This window comes from Hydra viridissima, unplaced genomic scaffold, assembly GCF_058129835.1.
Source record: "Hydra viridissima isolate aposymbiotic clone 2 unplaced genomic scaffold, HvirCarnegie_v1 scaffold_9, whole genome shotgun sequence".
Lineage (NCBI taxonomy): Eukaryota > Metazoa > Cnidaria > Hydrozoa > Anthoathecata > Hydridae > Hydra > Hydra viridissima.
In genome coordinates, this window is record NW_028324308.1 from 620001 (window position 1) to 634941 (window position 14941).

At 28.0% G+C, this 14941-nt stretch overlaps 2 protein-coding genes and 1 long non-coding RNA gene across 8 annotated transcripts in view; 1 reads left to right on the forward strand and 2 right to left on the reverse strand.

Annotated features, from left to right (window-relative positions):
• LOC145185810 (putative E3 ubiquitin-protein ligase HERC1) overlaps positions 1 to 14941 on the reverse strand; it is a 98001-nt gene that overhangs the window by 1182 nt on the left and 81878 nt on the right. Inside the window, exons 2-7 of one of the 4 annotated variants that reach the window (XM_090098254.1) lie at positions 3380 to 4844; positions 3220 to 3273; positions 2933 to 3086; positions 2720 to 2811; positions 2399 to 2490; positions 818 to 1151 (exon numbers count right to left, since the gene is read on the reverse strand). In XM_090098254.1, coding sequence (XP_089954380.1) covers positions 980 to 1151; positions 2399 to 2490; positions 2720 to 2811; positions 2933 to 3086; positions 3220 to 3273; positions 3380 to 4792 — 1977 coding nt within the window. In that variant the 5' untranslated portion in view covers positions 4793 to 4844 and the 3' untranslated portion in view covers positions 818 to 979. Of the gene's footprint in view, positions 288 to 817; positions 1152 to 2398; positions 2491 to 2719; positions 2812 to 2932; positions 3087 to 3219; positions 3274 to 3379; positions 4845 to 14941 lie in introns of those variants that run through there. The other 3 variants (XM_090098257.1, XM_090098255.1, XM_090098256.1) reach the window with 3 other exon arrangements.
• LOC149883502 (uncharacterized) lies at positions 8523 to 11107 on the forward strand. The gene is made up of 3 exons (XR_016455771.1): positions 8523 to 8607; positions 10047 to 10113; positions 10988 to 11107. It is a non-coding gene; the product is annotated as an uncharacterized LOC149883502 (long non-coding RNA).
• Positions 11739 to 14879, reverse strand: LOC145185663 (E3 ubiquitin-protein ligase MARCHF8-like). Of its 3 annotated transcripts, XM_090098259.1 has the most exons (4): positions 14746 to 14879; positions 14479 to 14595; positions 13249 to 13789; positions 11739 to 12636 (listed from the first exon to the last, which is right to left on the reverse strand). In XM_090098259.1, exons 2-4 carry the CDS (start codon positions 14589 to 14591, stop codon positions 11791 to 11793), a joined length of 1500 nt encoding a protein of 499 aa, XP_089954385.1. In that variant the 5' UTR covers positions 14592 to 14595; positions 14746 to 14879; the 3' UTR covers positions 11739 to 11790. The 3 variants fall into 3 exon arrangements, with proteins under 3 accessions (XP_089954385.1, XP_089954387.1, XP_089954386.1); XM_090098261.1 differs by lacking the exon at positions 14479 to 14595 and having other exon boundaries at positions 14746 to 14854; XM_090098260.1 differs by lacking the exons at positions 14479 to 14595; positions 14746 to 14879 and adding an exon at positions 13945 to 14047.

The following is a 14941-nucleotide window of genomic DNA, read 5'->3' on the forward strand; positions in this document are numbered from 1 at the left end:
GAATTCAACTCATACTGTAGCAATGAGTGGTTTTTGGTGAAATAAATGTAATGCATAGTTGGTAGAACAAGCTCATCTAACATAAGTTCATCACAACATAGCTCTGGTACTGACTGAGCTTGTAACGAACGTAAACTTGAATCATCCTTAATAACTAAATCTGCCCCACAAACAGTTTTATCAATAAATCCACTAAAATATACATTCCTGTTGATGCTCATAGCATTTAAATTTTCCTGTGATTTTTACAACTGTATAAAAATACAGTAAGAACAAAAAAATCTTCACTTAAATAAAAAAAAGTTTTTTTCTTTAAGTAAAGATGTAATAAAATTTATAACTGCTAAAGAATTTAAAATAATATATATCTATGAAAACAAAGGGGATATGGGGTTTTTAGGAAAAGAGGATATTTTACAGCTTTTGCTTTGAAAAAAAAAAGTACCCAACTCAGGGCAAAAAAAATATTAAAAATATAATTAACAAAAATGTTTGAAGAGACAAATTTTTCTTTAATAAATATTTATTCTGCATAAATTGCAATATTTTTGATACAAATAAATTATAAAGCACAACAAACTTTGGAATTAATAAACGTGCAGAATAAAACAAGGAAACTTAAAAAATAAAAGAAATAAAAAATACAGCAAAACTCCTAATAAAATAGGCTTCACAAAAAGAAGTTTTATGTATTTTTAACTTTATTTTGTCAATTGAGAGATTTTTTTTGCGTTGGAAGCACTGTAACTTATTCACACCTTAAGTTGATTCATAATTGTTTTATAGGAAAATTACAAAAGAACTTTCACGCTGAACGTTTTCTTTTCACTTTTTTTGCAAGAAGTTTTATAACTTGAATAATTCGTACACATATAAAAAAATCTAATTGCTTATATCATAAAATTTGTCAATTGCATACAACAACTTTATACTAATAGATGTAAATTTTTTAATTCTAAAAATATTAACCTAACAGAAATTAACTCTTTAAGATCCTCCCTAAACGATAATCATATGCATATCTGCAGAAAAAAACAATTGAAGGATCTATATCAGGGCTTGGGATTAAGCGAGATTGTTTCTTATTCTCTGGAACTACTGATAATTTTTCTTTATACTTTGCCCTCCACAACTTGTGTTGAGCACGAAATCTAAAACAATTAACAGTGACTAAATAATCAGCAACATAAAATTGAAATTTTGATCATTGTAGTTATTCTGAAACAAATACAAAAAGTATGGAAGTCAAGATCTTGGGCTACAATTTTTAGAAGTCTCCAAAGAAGCTGTACAGAGTACTTTGAAAATATACATAAAGAAAATAATGAATGAAAACATAACATACTAAACATAACATATATTATTTTCATTATATATATAATATATATAATGAAAATAATTAATGAAAACATAACATACTAGTTTAGCATAGCATTTGGAATTACTAGGCTGATGCAAGTCAAACTAAGCTTTAGGCTGAGTGAATGTTATAATATTAATAATATTATGAATATTATGAATATTAAAAGTTGCCTACAAGAACATTGATTCAATTGTCAAATTGACCACTTTTATGCTTACAAAGTAAAGTTTATAGATCAGCTTGAACTTTATTAATTAGCTTGATTTAGCAAAGAAAAAAAAAAAAAAAGGAAAAAAGAAAGAGAGGGAAGAGAAATGCACTTCTATCAGGAAAACCTTTTATTGAACAAAGATTTTTACTTTAGAAAGACTACAACCCTAAACATTCTTCAAAATTGTGCAGAGAGTATTTGCACAAAAGAAACAAAGAAGGCTCATTTTTATGGAAGGGTTGTCTCAGCCGCTAAATTTAAATTCAGACAGAGAGAATGCCACATATTTGAAGAATAGATAAGAAAAATTCTTTACAGAACAAAGCATTATATATATATATATATATATATATATATATATATATATATATATATATATATATATATATATATATATATATATATATATATATATATATATATATATAATGCTTTGTTCTGCAGATCCATAAATAAATACACATAAAAACATACTAATAAAACTTATGAAACACACTGATTGATTCTCCTTAAAACAAGCTTTAATTTTTATGCAAAATCATCCCCCCACCACAACCAGTTTTCTTAATACATTTTTTAGAAATAGGCAATTAGGATAAACCACACGAACTTTTTTGGTTGCCTGATATATATATATATATATATATAGATGGATAGATAGATAGTTAGATGCATACATACATACATACATACATACATACATACATACATACATACATACATACATACATACATACATACATACATACATACATACATACATACATACATACATACATACATATAAATGTATAGAGCAGATTACAGAGAGTCTGTTTTCCTACCTATTAAACTGAGGGAAAGTGATTACATAACATTTGTCAACAATGCAGGCCACACTATTGTCATCTTGATGTCTTGAAGCAAACACTTCCATCTGTAAGCATTAAACATACTTTGATACAAGTTATTTTCATTTTAAAACATTTTAATTGCTTAACAATTAAACCAAAACTTTAAGCACATTCATTGGTACTTATTGTATATATGCACTTATTTAATTTTTAACAAGATAATATAACAAGTTATACATATACAACAGATATGCTTTATCTGTATTGCCATGTTATATAAAAAAAGAATGTTAAATAAAATGTTATATGTACTTCTCCAATAGAAATTTCTGCACATTTCCCACTAATTTGCTCTGGTTTGTAATACCAAAATACAGAGATCATCATATCATCCTTGTATACTCCTGATATCAAAAATATATATATATAAATTAAAACATCCATCTTTAAATAGAAGCTTACTAGAATTGTTCTTTACAAAAATTTCACATGAAAAAAAAAGAACTTTTTTTAAAAATGAACTACCAGTGGTGTCTTCCCATATAGCAGATATTCTTGCAATATAATCAAGATTATATCTTCTAGCTCCAGACTGTAACAACACAGCATCATGCACAGAAATGGTTTCATCTTTTCGACATAAACTTGTGTAATATTTGCGTGTTACTTCTTCACCATGCTGAAATAGATGAAGATACAAAGTTCAGTTCAGAAAAGTCTTAAATCTCCCATCACCTTTTAATAATATTTTATTTTCTCAATTTTAAGACACATTTGCCTAAAACATAACAATAATCTCAACATTATCTTACTATTGTAATATTTTCTTCAACACACTCGCCGTCAAACCTCCAACCATTACAAACCTAAAAAATCAAAAACAAACTGAAAAAAAAAAGTTCTGTTTTAAATTTTTTTGTATTATAGCACATTACAGATTATAATTTTACAAAGGTCAAAACTGTCACATACTTTAACAGCCATGCTTTTATTTGGTTTGTTAAGCATTTTTTTTGTCATCTTTGAGTTGTTCTGTGTTACACCATTTACTTTACTTTTAAGGTTCATAATATTTTTTTCTACTGGCTTTTGAACAACAGGTTGTAATCCTTTTTCATCAACACCATCTGATTTATTAAGGTAGTCACTTTCTGTAAGGTATATTAATTTCGAACACAAATCACTATGTTTTAAAAAAGAATTCATTCTACACTGGTTTACTAACATTGAGACTTTTTGGTTACTATAATCATTTGTTTTATACTCACTTTTTTCACCATGATAGAAAATATGCTTTTTAGTTATTGGTAATGCAAGACTATGACGTTGGTTATGAGCTAAGACTGTGCTTTTCATGTAGATTGGATATTCAGATGCACTTACAGAATCAATTTTATAGGAAGGGGAATAATGATTAAATGCTTTAGGTTGTTCAGCTCGACATAAACAGCTAGTTTGCATACACTTTTCATCATCATCCATATGTGTATAGTCTGTTTGTACATATTTGTGGTGGCAATCAGTCTGAATTGCTTTGTCAACAGTTCCACATTTTTTCCAAACAGGAACTGTTTTTTTTGTTTCATTTTTCTCAGGTTCGTCAAAACTATTTGTTTCTGTATTTGTTTCACCTGAAATGATACGTTCTGAACAATTTGAAACCAAGCAGTTATCAACATCAATATTTTCTTTTTTATTATCAAGAACTTCAATTTTAAAATCAGAAATTTGGATAGAATCTGGTTTGCAGTTTGATTCTACAGTTGATTTACAGTTTTTTGGAATTGATTCTGTTAATGCAGTCTCCAGTTTATTTGCATACACATCTAAACGATAATTATCCAACACAGCATTCACTTTTGCCATCGCATTTAAGCTTGCCATTCGTTGAGTTCTTTTTGGTTTTGGAATAGAAGTATATTTATTTGGCTCTTTACAGAATGATTCTTCCTTAAATTTCTTCTCATTGTTTTGATTTATACCACCATTAAAATCATTTGTCTTTTTTGGTCTTCCTCGTTTACGCTTTAAAGATAACTGTACTTTCACATTTAGCAGTTCTACCTTCTCATGTTCATTAAACCCATTTATTTTTTGTGAAATCAACTGATTCAATTCCTTAGCATCATCTGAGTATGCGCAGGTTACTTTATCTTCACTTTTACTCATTATTTTATCAGAAGCATTGTTGTCAATCTCATTACCATTTTGGTTGATGTTGACATTATTTATACATGACTTCAATGAAAATATGTTTTGTGTGCTAGGTAAGTGATCTAGCTGATCTTTTACTAAATTATTTGTTAAATGACTTTGTCTTCTTGTTTGAATTTTAGATTCAGTAAATTGAACCTTTGATTTATATTTAACAGTCTTTGCTGACATTGCCAAAAAAATTTAATATGCATATATAATATTTGTATATATATGTATAATACTAAAATATAAACAGCATTATTATATGTTATAATTAATACACATTATGTTATATATATATTATAATAATGCAATATATATGTATAATATAAATATAGTATTAAATTTGTATATTATAACTATGCGTATATAAATGTGTGTATAATGTATACATTATAATACACACACACACACACACACACACACACACACACACACACACACACACACACACACACACACACATATATATATATATATATATATATATTAGTGAAACTATAAATATATAAAAATACGTATTAATGTAGTTATATATATACATACATAATATATATATGTATATATACTAATATAAGTATGCATATATATGTATAAATACATGTATATACATATATATATGCTAATGTAATTATATATACATCTATACATACATATATATTATTTATATATATAAATACATATATATTATACTTATATATATTTAAAAATATATATATATATATACATAAATATAAATATAAAATTATATACATATATAAATATATATATATATATATATATATATATATATATATATATATATATATATATATATATATATATATATATATATATTACATTTATGTAAATAGGATAAAAAGTATTGACTTTAGAAATGTTATCTAACCAGTAGCTATTTAAACATAATCGTAACTGTGAAGTATCCGCAAACGCTCTTGTTAATCAATTACACATAGATACAAGAACATGTAATAATTTATAACTTTTTGCATTTAGTCAAAATGCGAGTAGTATTGTCTTAATACGATTTATTGGCTTTTTAGACAAAATTCGGATTACAGTCGGTAACCAGTTTCAGTTTCAGAATTTCATTTTACAAAAATCTGTTCATTTTTTTAAACTTCTTAGGCTCTATATTGTCCAAAACACGGCTGTTGGAGTTGCGAGTTAATTTTAACTGATATACCTGGCGTAAAAATGCTTATAACAAAGTATGCTCCCACTTTGAAGCTATTAACACTAATACAGAATAAAAATGTACCAACTGAACGTTACCAAAAAATTAGATGTTAAAAAATTTGTCGATTTTTAAACATTGCTAAAAAAAGGATGACCGAAAAACAGTAACGACAAAGTACTTAAGTCAGTCTGCTATAGTGCACCATAGTTTATAGAATGAATCCGTTTTGATTCAGCCATTTTAATGAGAATTTAAAGCTAAAGAATCTCATTATCATATTCCTACTTCTTCTTTTTTTTTTTAATTATCATAAAAGATTTTTTTTTCCATTAAACGCACAGTTTAAAAGATACAACTCATAAAAAGTCTTAAATTTACTTCGTCAGTTTTAAAAGCAATGGTTGTAAAACCTTCCCCAGGAGAAAACGTACTCGAATATTATGTTTGCATGGAAATTCATTTTACGATATTTATTCATTTATTTAGGTTTATTTATTTAGATGGTAAGTATAAGAATTATTCATCTTTTTGTGGTGTTATATGCATAGAAACGTTAGGTTTAGAACTGAAAGCTTAGATGACAATTACAATGTGACCCACCAAATACAAACTACATACGTTGAATATTAATAACTAATTGTTAACTAACTGGTTGAAAATGTTAATGACGCTAAGGGCCGCATTTTGGCGACGCCTGCTCTGAGCTTCACAACTTACTACAGAACAGTTTGTTTTTGGCCATCTTCTAGTTATTACTTGACAATGTTCTGTGATACTTTCTGGTTTGAAAACTGAAAACAATGAGTTAGAATAGATTGTAGTCTGGATTTTATATTCACATATTTCTGGGTTACTTCCTTCGAAATCTTTATCCAAGTATTTTTAAATTTACAAATTATAATACATTTCTTGTTCAATTATTTCTATTTTCTCTTGCACTATATCCAGAAACAATGTACTGGTCTTTGGCAAGGTACAGCTGCATTTCTCATTTTGATTCAGCTAGACAATCGCACACAAATCGTTCACAACGTGAGTCCATAGCTGGCTGGAAGATAACGTCGTGATATTGTTTTAATATAGAAAAAAAACTAGACGCTTCTTAACACGCTGTTCGAGGTAAGCATGCTTTTTTAAAGTTTTAGACAACGGTTAAAGGTTTAGAAGCTTGATCAGTTGTTTGTCAGTTAACACAGACGGTTGCGAATCTGAACTCTTCAAATATTCAAAACCAGTATCGGTAAAAAGTTTCAATGCTTGTTGAGCTGTTTGTTTTTTACATTCTTTAACTTTAATCTCAGATTGTTGACTTTCGCTCTTGATTATCTTTTTAAAAAAAGTAGAAGAATTCCCCAAGGATCACGTTGATACCTTTTTTTGATTGGAAAATTAGCGATTATTATGATTCAAAAAATTGAGTTCGTAGAACTCGATGATTAATTACCATTTTTTAATCTTTGTATTCTGGTTTATATTTTGTTTTATCAACTTTTAGCTAGCAAAGTTTATACATACGCTTTGTATCGTATATATAATTTTTTCAAATAGTTGTGATTTTTTGTTTTCTATATATTTAGATAAACTGAAGAAATGTTTGTTTTTTGTTATCCATCCTTTTTTTTAACTAATTTATTTTATCTGTTTTATTTCTATTTTTTTATCTTATCTTAATTTTAATTTTTTCCATTTTCTTTTCTTTAATAAAAGGTCCTCTTTAAAGGGATAATGCCATCAATTGATTTAAAGGGAGAATGCCATCAATTGATTTAAAGGGATAATGCCGTCAATTGATTTAAAGGGAGAATGCCATCAATTGATTTGTCTTTACTAAATAATGTTTAGAGAAACCTGACTCAGCATTTGCAGTATTCTCAAATAAATTTATTGCAATATGATATGCAGCCTTCAATTCCTTAAAACTTATAGAAATTGTTCATAAAATGTTAGTATGTGTGTACGCACCAGCATTTGTAAATAAAAAAAACAGAAGGCTTCTTGATGGTAGTAAATATTGAAACACACTTTTATACTTTTAAAACGTTCGAAAAGACTCCACTAAGAAAAAGTGCTAAAAGAGTTCACTTGTAGGAAGCAGCCAATAAAGCGCAGTGTGTATTGCTCTGCTTTGATTGATGCGTGTTAGCTGATTGCAAAACGCAACATCTGATAGTTTTAACAGAAACCGAAAAAGAAATCTTCAGAAACGAGGGCATCCAAAAAACTGTCAACGAAAATTACTTCAAATCCTACTATGCACATCAGAAAACATATTTAACCCTTTTTTTATTACAGAGAGTCTCCCAGAGCTGCGACCAACAGGGAGAGTAGAGGCCAGAAGGGATATAGGTCCCCGTCAAAAATATTTTTGAAGAGACTGTTTTAGCCATTCTAAAGTTATTCTTCAAATATTATTTGCTAAATTTTTCTTCTCCCTCTATAGCCAAAAACCTTTGCCCCCCACCCCCACCTCGGTATCCAAATTGTGATTACGGTTTCAGGTAATTTCTCTGTTTTACAACAACTTTTTTTCAGGTTTTATCTTAAAAAAAAATTAATCGAAGTAGCGTAAATTAGTGATTAATTCTACTGCAGATCCCAAGTATCTCTTAGAATCTTTTATATAAGATAATAATAATATAGCTGATTAATAAGATAATAAAGATAAGTCAAACTGACAAAGATCAAGTAATGAATTACGTCCCAATCGTAATTTAGTTGGATCTTCCGTTTGCAAATGGCGAGGCTTGTTATAATGTAAATCTCCGTCATTAAGCTTTTAAGCAAAAGATTTGTTTAACGAGCGAATTAACCTCGTAAAAAGGTAAATGTTAAAGTAATTTTGATTTTTTTGTGTGCATAAAGACTTTGCTAGGCATGACTTAGCATCCAGACCGTCTTTCTAAATAAATAATATCAACTTAGCAAAGTAGAATTTTTTTTATATTTATATATTTATATTTTTTTATATTTATATATTTGTATTTATACGAGTAGAATTTCTTTCTTCAGTTATTTAAAGTCAGATCCTTGTTATCATTTGAATAACTTTTGTTAAACTTTGCAGAGTTTCACTTTGAACAAAACTTTACATGTGAACTGTCCAGAGAATTAAGGATGTTGCTGGTTCGAATTATCGTGGTAAACTGAAGATCTGTTCTTCTTCTTTCTATTTTTTTTTCTTTTTTTTTTTTTTAGCTCTATTTTGAGGAAATATTTTCAAGAAACAAATAAAAATCGATATTCGGGTTGAAGTTTAGTTCCTCTTCGAAATAGATTTCGAAAATCACCCGCCCCTCTGTTGATATGTATAATTATAAAAACCCTGATGTTTATTTAAACATCCATCAAAAGAAAAAATTTCTTAACAAATAAAAGTGAATTTTTGGGGAAGAATATAAATCATGCATGCACTTTTAGAAGTTCATCATTAAAATCGTCATTTAAACCAAACCCTTTTTTGAAAAACTTAAAATATTTCATAATTATTTTTTTTTCTCGTCTTTTTATTTCTTTTTTTTTTTTTATTGAAATGATGACGAAGGATTTATAAACTAAGCGTAAAGTAATTTTAAAATGTTTTATGTAAAATTTTTGCAAAAGCTTGTTATATAAGATAACCAGAAAACAATATAAGTTAGATTTCTTTATCTCTAATTCAATTTTGATTTGTAATTGTTAAAAAATTCGCCTAAATTGCGAAGAATAAGTAAATTTTACTTTGAAACATTAAAAACCAAAACTAAAGACTTATTCCGTTAAAAAAAAATTTGAACAGGTTACCATTTTTGTAAATTAATAAAAACCAATTGATCAAGAAGAAACATTTTTATAAATTCATTTGCAACCAATGATATATTTTAACTAGATATCTAACTTGCTCTTTGGCAGTGAAGCAAATTTTTTTGCCAGCCAGGTTTGTTTTGCCAGCCTGAAATGACGCAAAGATAAATCAAAGCAAACCAAAAATGAATTATTGTCAGTTTAAGTAAAACGACTACTGGGATTAAAAACTTTGAAAAACTTGCTTTACATTTTCTAACGGAATTTTTCTGAAGTTAGACATCTAGTTAATATATATCACTGTTTGCAACGTTTACCCAGGCATTAAGTCTAGGTTGACCCACCGGTAACGAGATGTACGGTTTCCGACAACATAAAGTCAATGGGCACTGTTTAAAGATAGCGCTCAGCTCCAATACATTTTTGTCAGATTTTTTTAGTTTTAAAGGAATCTAATTATTTTTTTTTGGTATGTGTCAGGTTGCTCAAGCGCGGTTGATACGATAGCATGAAACCCAAATGTGACAGTTTAAAGAGGAGTTTTTAGGTTAGTATTCTCAAGGTTTCTAAAAGCAATTCAGATATCTATAAGAAAAACTTAACATTAAAAAAAGTGGAATACACTCAATGGCATTTACAGATTAATTGATGTGGAGTGAATCAAACACATTAAATGATGGTTTATCAGCTGAATAAGTTCTTTTACGTGGAATACAAGAATTTAAATGACAATATTTAATATACTGTTATGTACCCTGCTGTTATATACCCCACTGTTGGCGGTAGCAATATTAGTGGTATGGCATTAGGGTTAGAATATATTTTTTAAAAAATGGAGCTTTCTCCATCGGGAGATTATTTCCTAGAAACAGAGTATACAACTGCAGCGAAAAATGAATCATAAGAACCATAAGTAAATTATTTATACAAGTATATTAGTTTAAAATCGTTTATTTATGCAAGTATATTTGTTAATTATTAACACAAGTATATTTATTACCTTATTTATAAAAGTATATTTTGTTCGTTTATTTACGTAAGTAAATTTTTTTCGTAATAAAGTTTATGTATATTTTAAGATATTATTATCATTTTATACTTGCATAAACATGCGATGTTTCAAGACAAGATTCAAATACTTTTTAAAGGTTTATTCAGGGATATACCGTGGTGTGACCTAACAAAGTCCTATGCTTTAAGAAAGTCCTAATTTAAGAAATGACAAACTACATAAAATAAACATTTAGAGAAAAAAATTTAGTTATTTTATCCAACTAGAAATCTAGTTAAAATAACAATGTTATTTTCCGCAAATGTTTCTTTTACATATATTAAATTTGCCATTTCTTAAATTAGGACTTTCTTAAAACATAGGACTTTGTTAGGTCACACCACGGTATAAATGCTTTTTTCACCAATAGCAACAGTTCCAACTTCCATCAGCTGCTACACAAAACTGAATGTGAATACTTTGTATCTTCTGGTCTTTGATTTTGCTGATTTTTATCCTAAATTGTCAACGTGAACGCGTCGAAAAAAATACAGATGAAAAAGTTTAATCGTACGAGCTACAAACCAGTTTTCAGTTGGTTAAACTTTCTGCATTAATGGGCCAGAATAGTTTTCTATTACCCAAGACCTTTTAGCAAAAAGCAGCTCTACTTTCATTCAAAAAAATGTTTTTTAATTTTTTTTAAAAAAACATAAAATTTTATTTTTTATTCAGGTGATGAAAACAACAGGTCAAAGTTAATATATCAATTTAAATAGATAAAGCGAGATTCATTTTTTGTTACTGTTGTCAATTTGTAAGACAAACATGTTGTAAAAGAGAAAAATGATTTTTATAAAATTTTTTAATGGCGTTTTTTTATAAATAATAATTTCAAAATATATTTTTTTCTTTTTTCTTTTTTTGATATTAGGGTTAAATTAACGCACCTGCTACTGGATTATTCAAGTTTTACAAGTACATTTAAGAGATTATTGAATAATCTTTTAAGTTCACTTCAAGTTTTATCTTTTAAATTTTTTAAGTTTTACTTCACTTAAGAGATTATTCCATAATCTCTTAAATGTTTATTTAAACCTTAAATAATCCCGTAAGTTCATCAGTTATTACATAATCGCAGGTGCACTTACGGGATTATTCAAGAACCATTCTTGTAGTTATTATCGTTTCAAGATTTTTGCATAAATATTATTTACAAATTTAAATTTCGTACTAAACAGCAACTGCAAGTGATAAATCTACCGGCATCATGGTTTCATCTCTTCTGAAGCTTCTACTACTACTTCTTCTTGATCGACGGCCTAATGAATGAGCATCACACCTAACTTGATCTTCAAATTGTTTCGAATGTATTACATTTTTATCATCAATGTATCGTGAATGTCGGACACTTTTATCGTCAATGAGTTTTGAATGTCGGACACTTTTATCGTCGACGAACTTTGAATGGCAAATATTCTTTGTTTCAAAGTCTACTGAAACTGAAATACAACCCTCATTATGAGAATAGCTGCTCACATAATCTGAGTTTAAATCCTCGTTAGGTTTTTTACGCATTGACTCATCACCACTTTGATATTTGACATTTTTCCCGTCACCGTTTTGAAAACAATAAATACCACTAACGGAAGCAGAAAGTTTTCTCTTTTTCTCGTTGGTCTCGGGTTTCAGCTCGTCGTTATCATTTGGCAGCAGTTTTTTGTTGACTGATCCAGATTTAATTAAGTCTGACGTTTTCACGGAACGAGCAGAAGGACTTACTTTGTAAGAATTGCAATTTTCCACAATCAGCGTTTTTTTTCTGTTCATTTTTCGAAACTCCTCCCAAAAATGAGAAGTGTAAACAACGATTGTTAAACAAATGGCTCCAACTAGAAACCAGAACAAACCAAACGACAAACCAGTCAGCGTTACATGACGCATCATGGCAGGTATTGCAGTTGGCTCAGACACACCAATAAATACAGCACCGAGAAATTGTAGAATCAATGTTATGTAAAATGATACAGTTACTAGAAGGAGAGTTGCGTCTCTTTTATCCATACTCGGAAACTTTAGCTGCAAAAATAAGAGAATAAAATTAGGATCTCTCTAAAAGTTTTAAAGTTTCCGCGTAACCTGAGAAGTCCGAGCTTAAAATTAAGATTTACATAATTAATATAAAGAGTTAATATTGATAATAATTATCAAAATAATGATAATAATAGTAATAATAATAATAGTAATAATAATAATAATAATAATAATAATAATAATAATAATAATAATAATAATAATAATAATAATAATAATAATAATAATAATAATAATAATAATAATAATAATAATAGTAATAATAATAATAATAATAATAATAATAATAATAATAATAATAATAATAATAATAATAATGATAATAATAATAATAATAATAATAATAATAATAATAATAATAATAATATTAATAATAATAATAATAATAATAATAGTAATAATAATAATAGTAATAATAATAATAATGATAATAATAATAATAATAATAATAATAATAATAATAATAATAATAATAATAATAATAATAATAATAATAATGATAATTTTCAAAACAAGTAGTTTTAAAAAAAGAAAGGCTTAACGTAAGCTTTTAATTTTATTTACGTAAACAGTTCATTAAATGATAGTCACCCTTACCGCCCATATTGGGTTGAAAGACGATCTTATTTTGTATTTTGTTTTACATATTTCGCATTCGTTTCTGTTTTTCAATGTCAACCATTTTTCCAAGCAAGATTTATGGACATACTTTGAACTGCCAGAGCAACGACACGGAGTAATAAGATTTTCGTCTTCGATATTATAACAATACCGACATTTTATTCCTTCGCTTACTACGGTGCTTGTTTCGTTGCATGATCTTTGAAAGTTCTGGCTTTTAGGTATGTTTACTACTATAAATGGAGGAACGGAGGAACTCGCTCCGAAATGAGCACCCTTTTTACTGCACGGTGAACGAAATATTTTTTCTAAAGATTCTTTAGCTGAGTTTCTTATATTCGTGTTCTTTTCACTTGGCTCACTGCTAACATAACTCGTCGTGTAGTTTACTGGTTCGCTAATTAGAGAAATGTCGTCTTCGTGAAGAGGGTTGGGTCTCCAAGCATGACGTTCCGGCATGCTGGTGGTGCTACTACTTCTTCTTGATATAAGCTTGAAAGGCCTTTGAGCAGAATGCCTACGAAACAAAAAACGATATGAAATTGCAAACTAACATACACAAATCACAACACATGTCAAGATTATTATTGTATTACATACATATTTAGATTGATACTTCCATTTTATTTAACGTATATTTCTTAAATAGTTTTTAAAAAAAATTTTTTTTACCTCGCAAGTATTTTTGCGACAGCAAAAACGCTTCAAAATAAACTCGAAATCAATGTTTTTGCACACAAAAAAAAATTTTCAAAATGGAAACTATTATTTGGTCTATTACTTGCGAATAAGTAAATATTTGTGAAATTATCAAATATACGTCTGTAAATAAAATACTCTATTAAGTGACTTTACTCAATAAAACCCATCCCTTTGAATTTTTACTCTAATGAACTAGATCAACCGTTTTGAATAATATTTTAGTATGCAAGCGAAAAGGAACCGCGAAGGATAGTGAATATCCGTAGAAAATTTTTTTTTCGTAAACATTAATGGTGCTGAAAAATCTGGAGTGGTTCTCTGGAAGGTCTCTAAAAATTCTCATCAAAATCGTTCAAGTGTGTCTTTGATGTGTACATTTAAAAAAGCTTTTAGCATTTAATAAAAAATAATGTGTAGCGCGAAATGAAAACCCATCAAATAAATAAACAAAAGAATGAATGAGCGAAAAACTGAATTTAAATTTGTAGCATTTTTTTAAAGAACCTTTTGCATCTCTTGCAATTCTTTGGCGTCTTTAATGTAAAATCATTCCCTCTTCTCAATTGCTCGTAAAAGCGATGATCACCAGATATTGTTACAGCAAACGGCGGTTCCATTCAACTTTAAGCAATTGAAAAAAAAAAAAAATTCTATCTATAGCACTAATAGTCGTTTACCCAGACAAAAAACTCTTCGTAAATCAACCTCGCTCGTAGAACGTTAAAGGTTAAGCCGAGTTAATCGGCTTTTTTTTTACGAATAGAACGATACCTGGATAATCTATCATACAAAATCCACGTTCATTACGAGAAACAACAACAATGGAAAAAAAAACTCGTCGCTTGCATATGTTACTCTTCAAGTACTAAAACATGTGTTCTTTTTGTGAAAAACCATTGGTTCATACATTCTTAAAATTTTGAATCACAAAATCTGAATCGCCGAAAATGGAAACCAGGTATTAAAT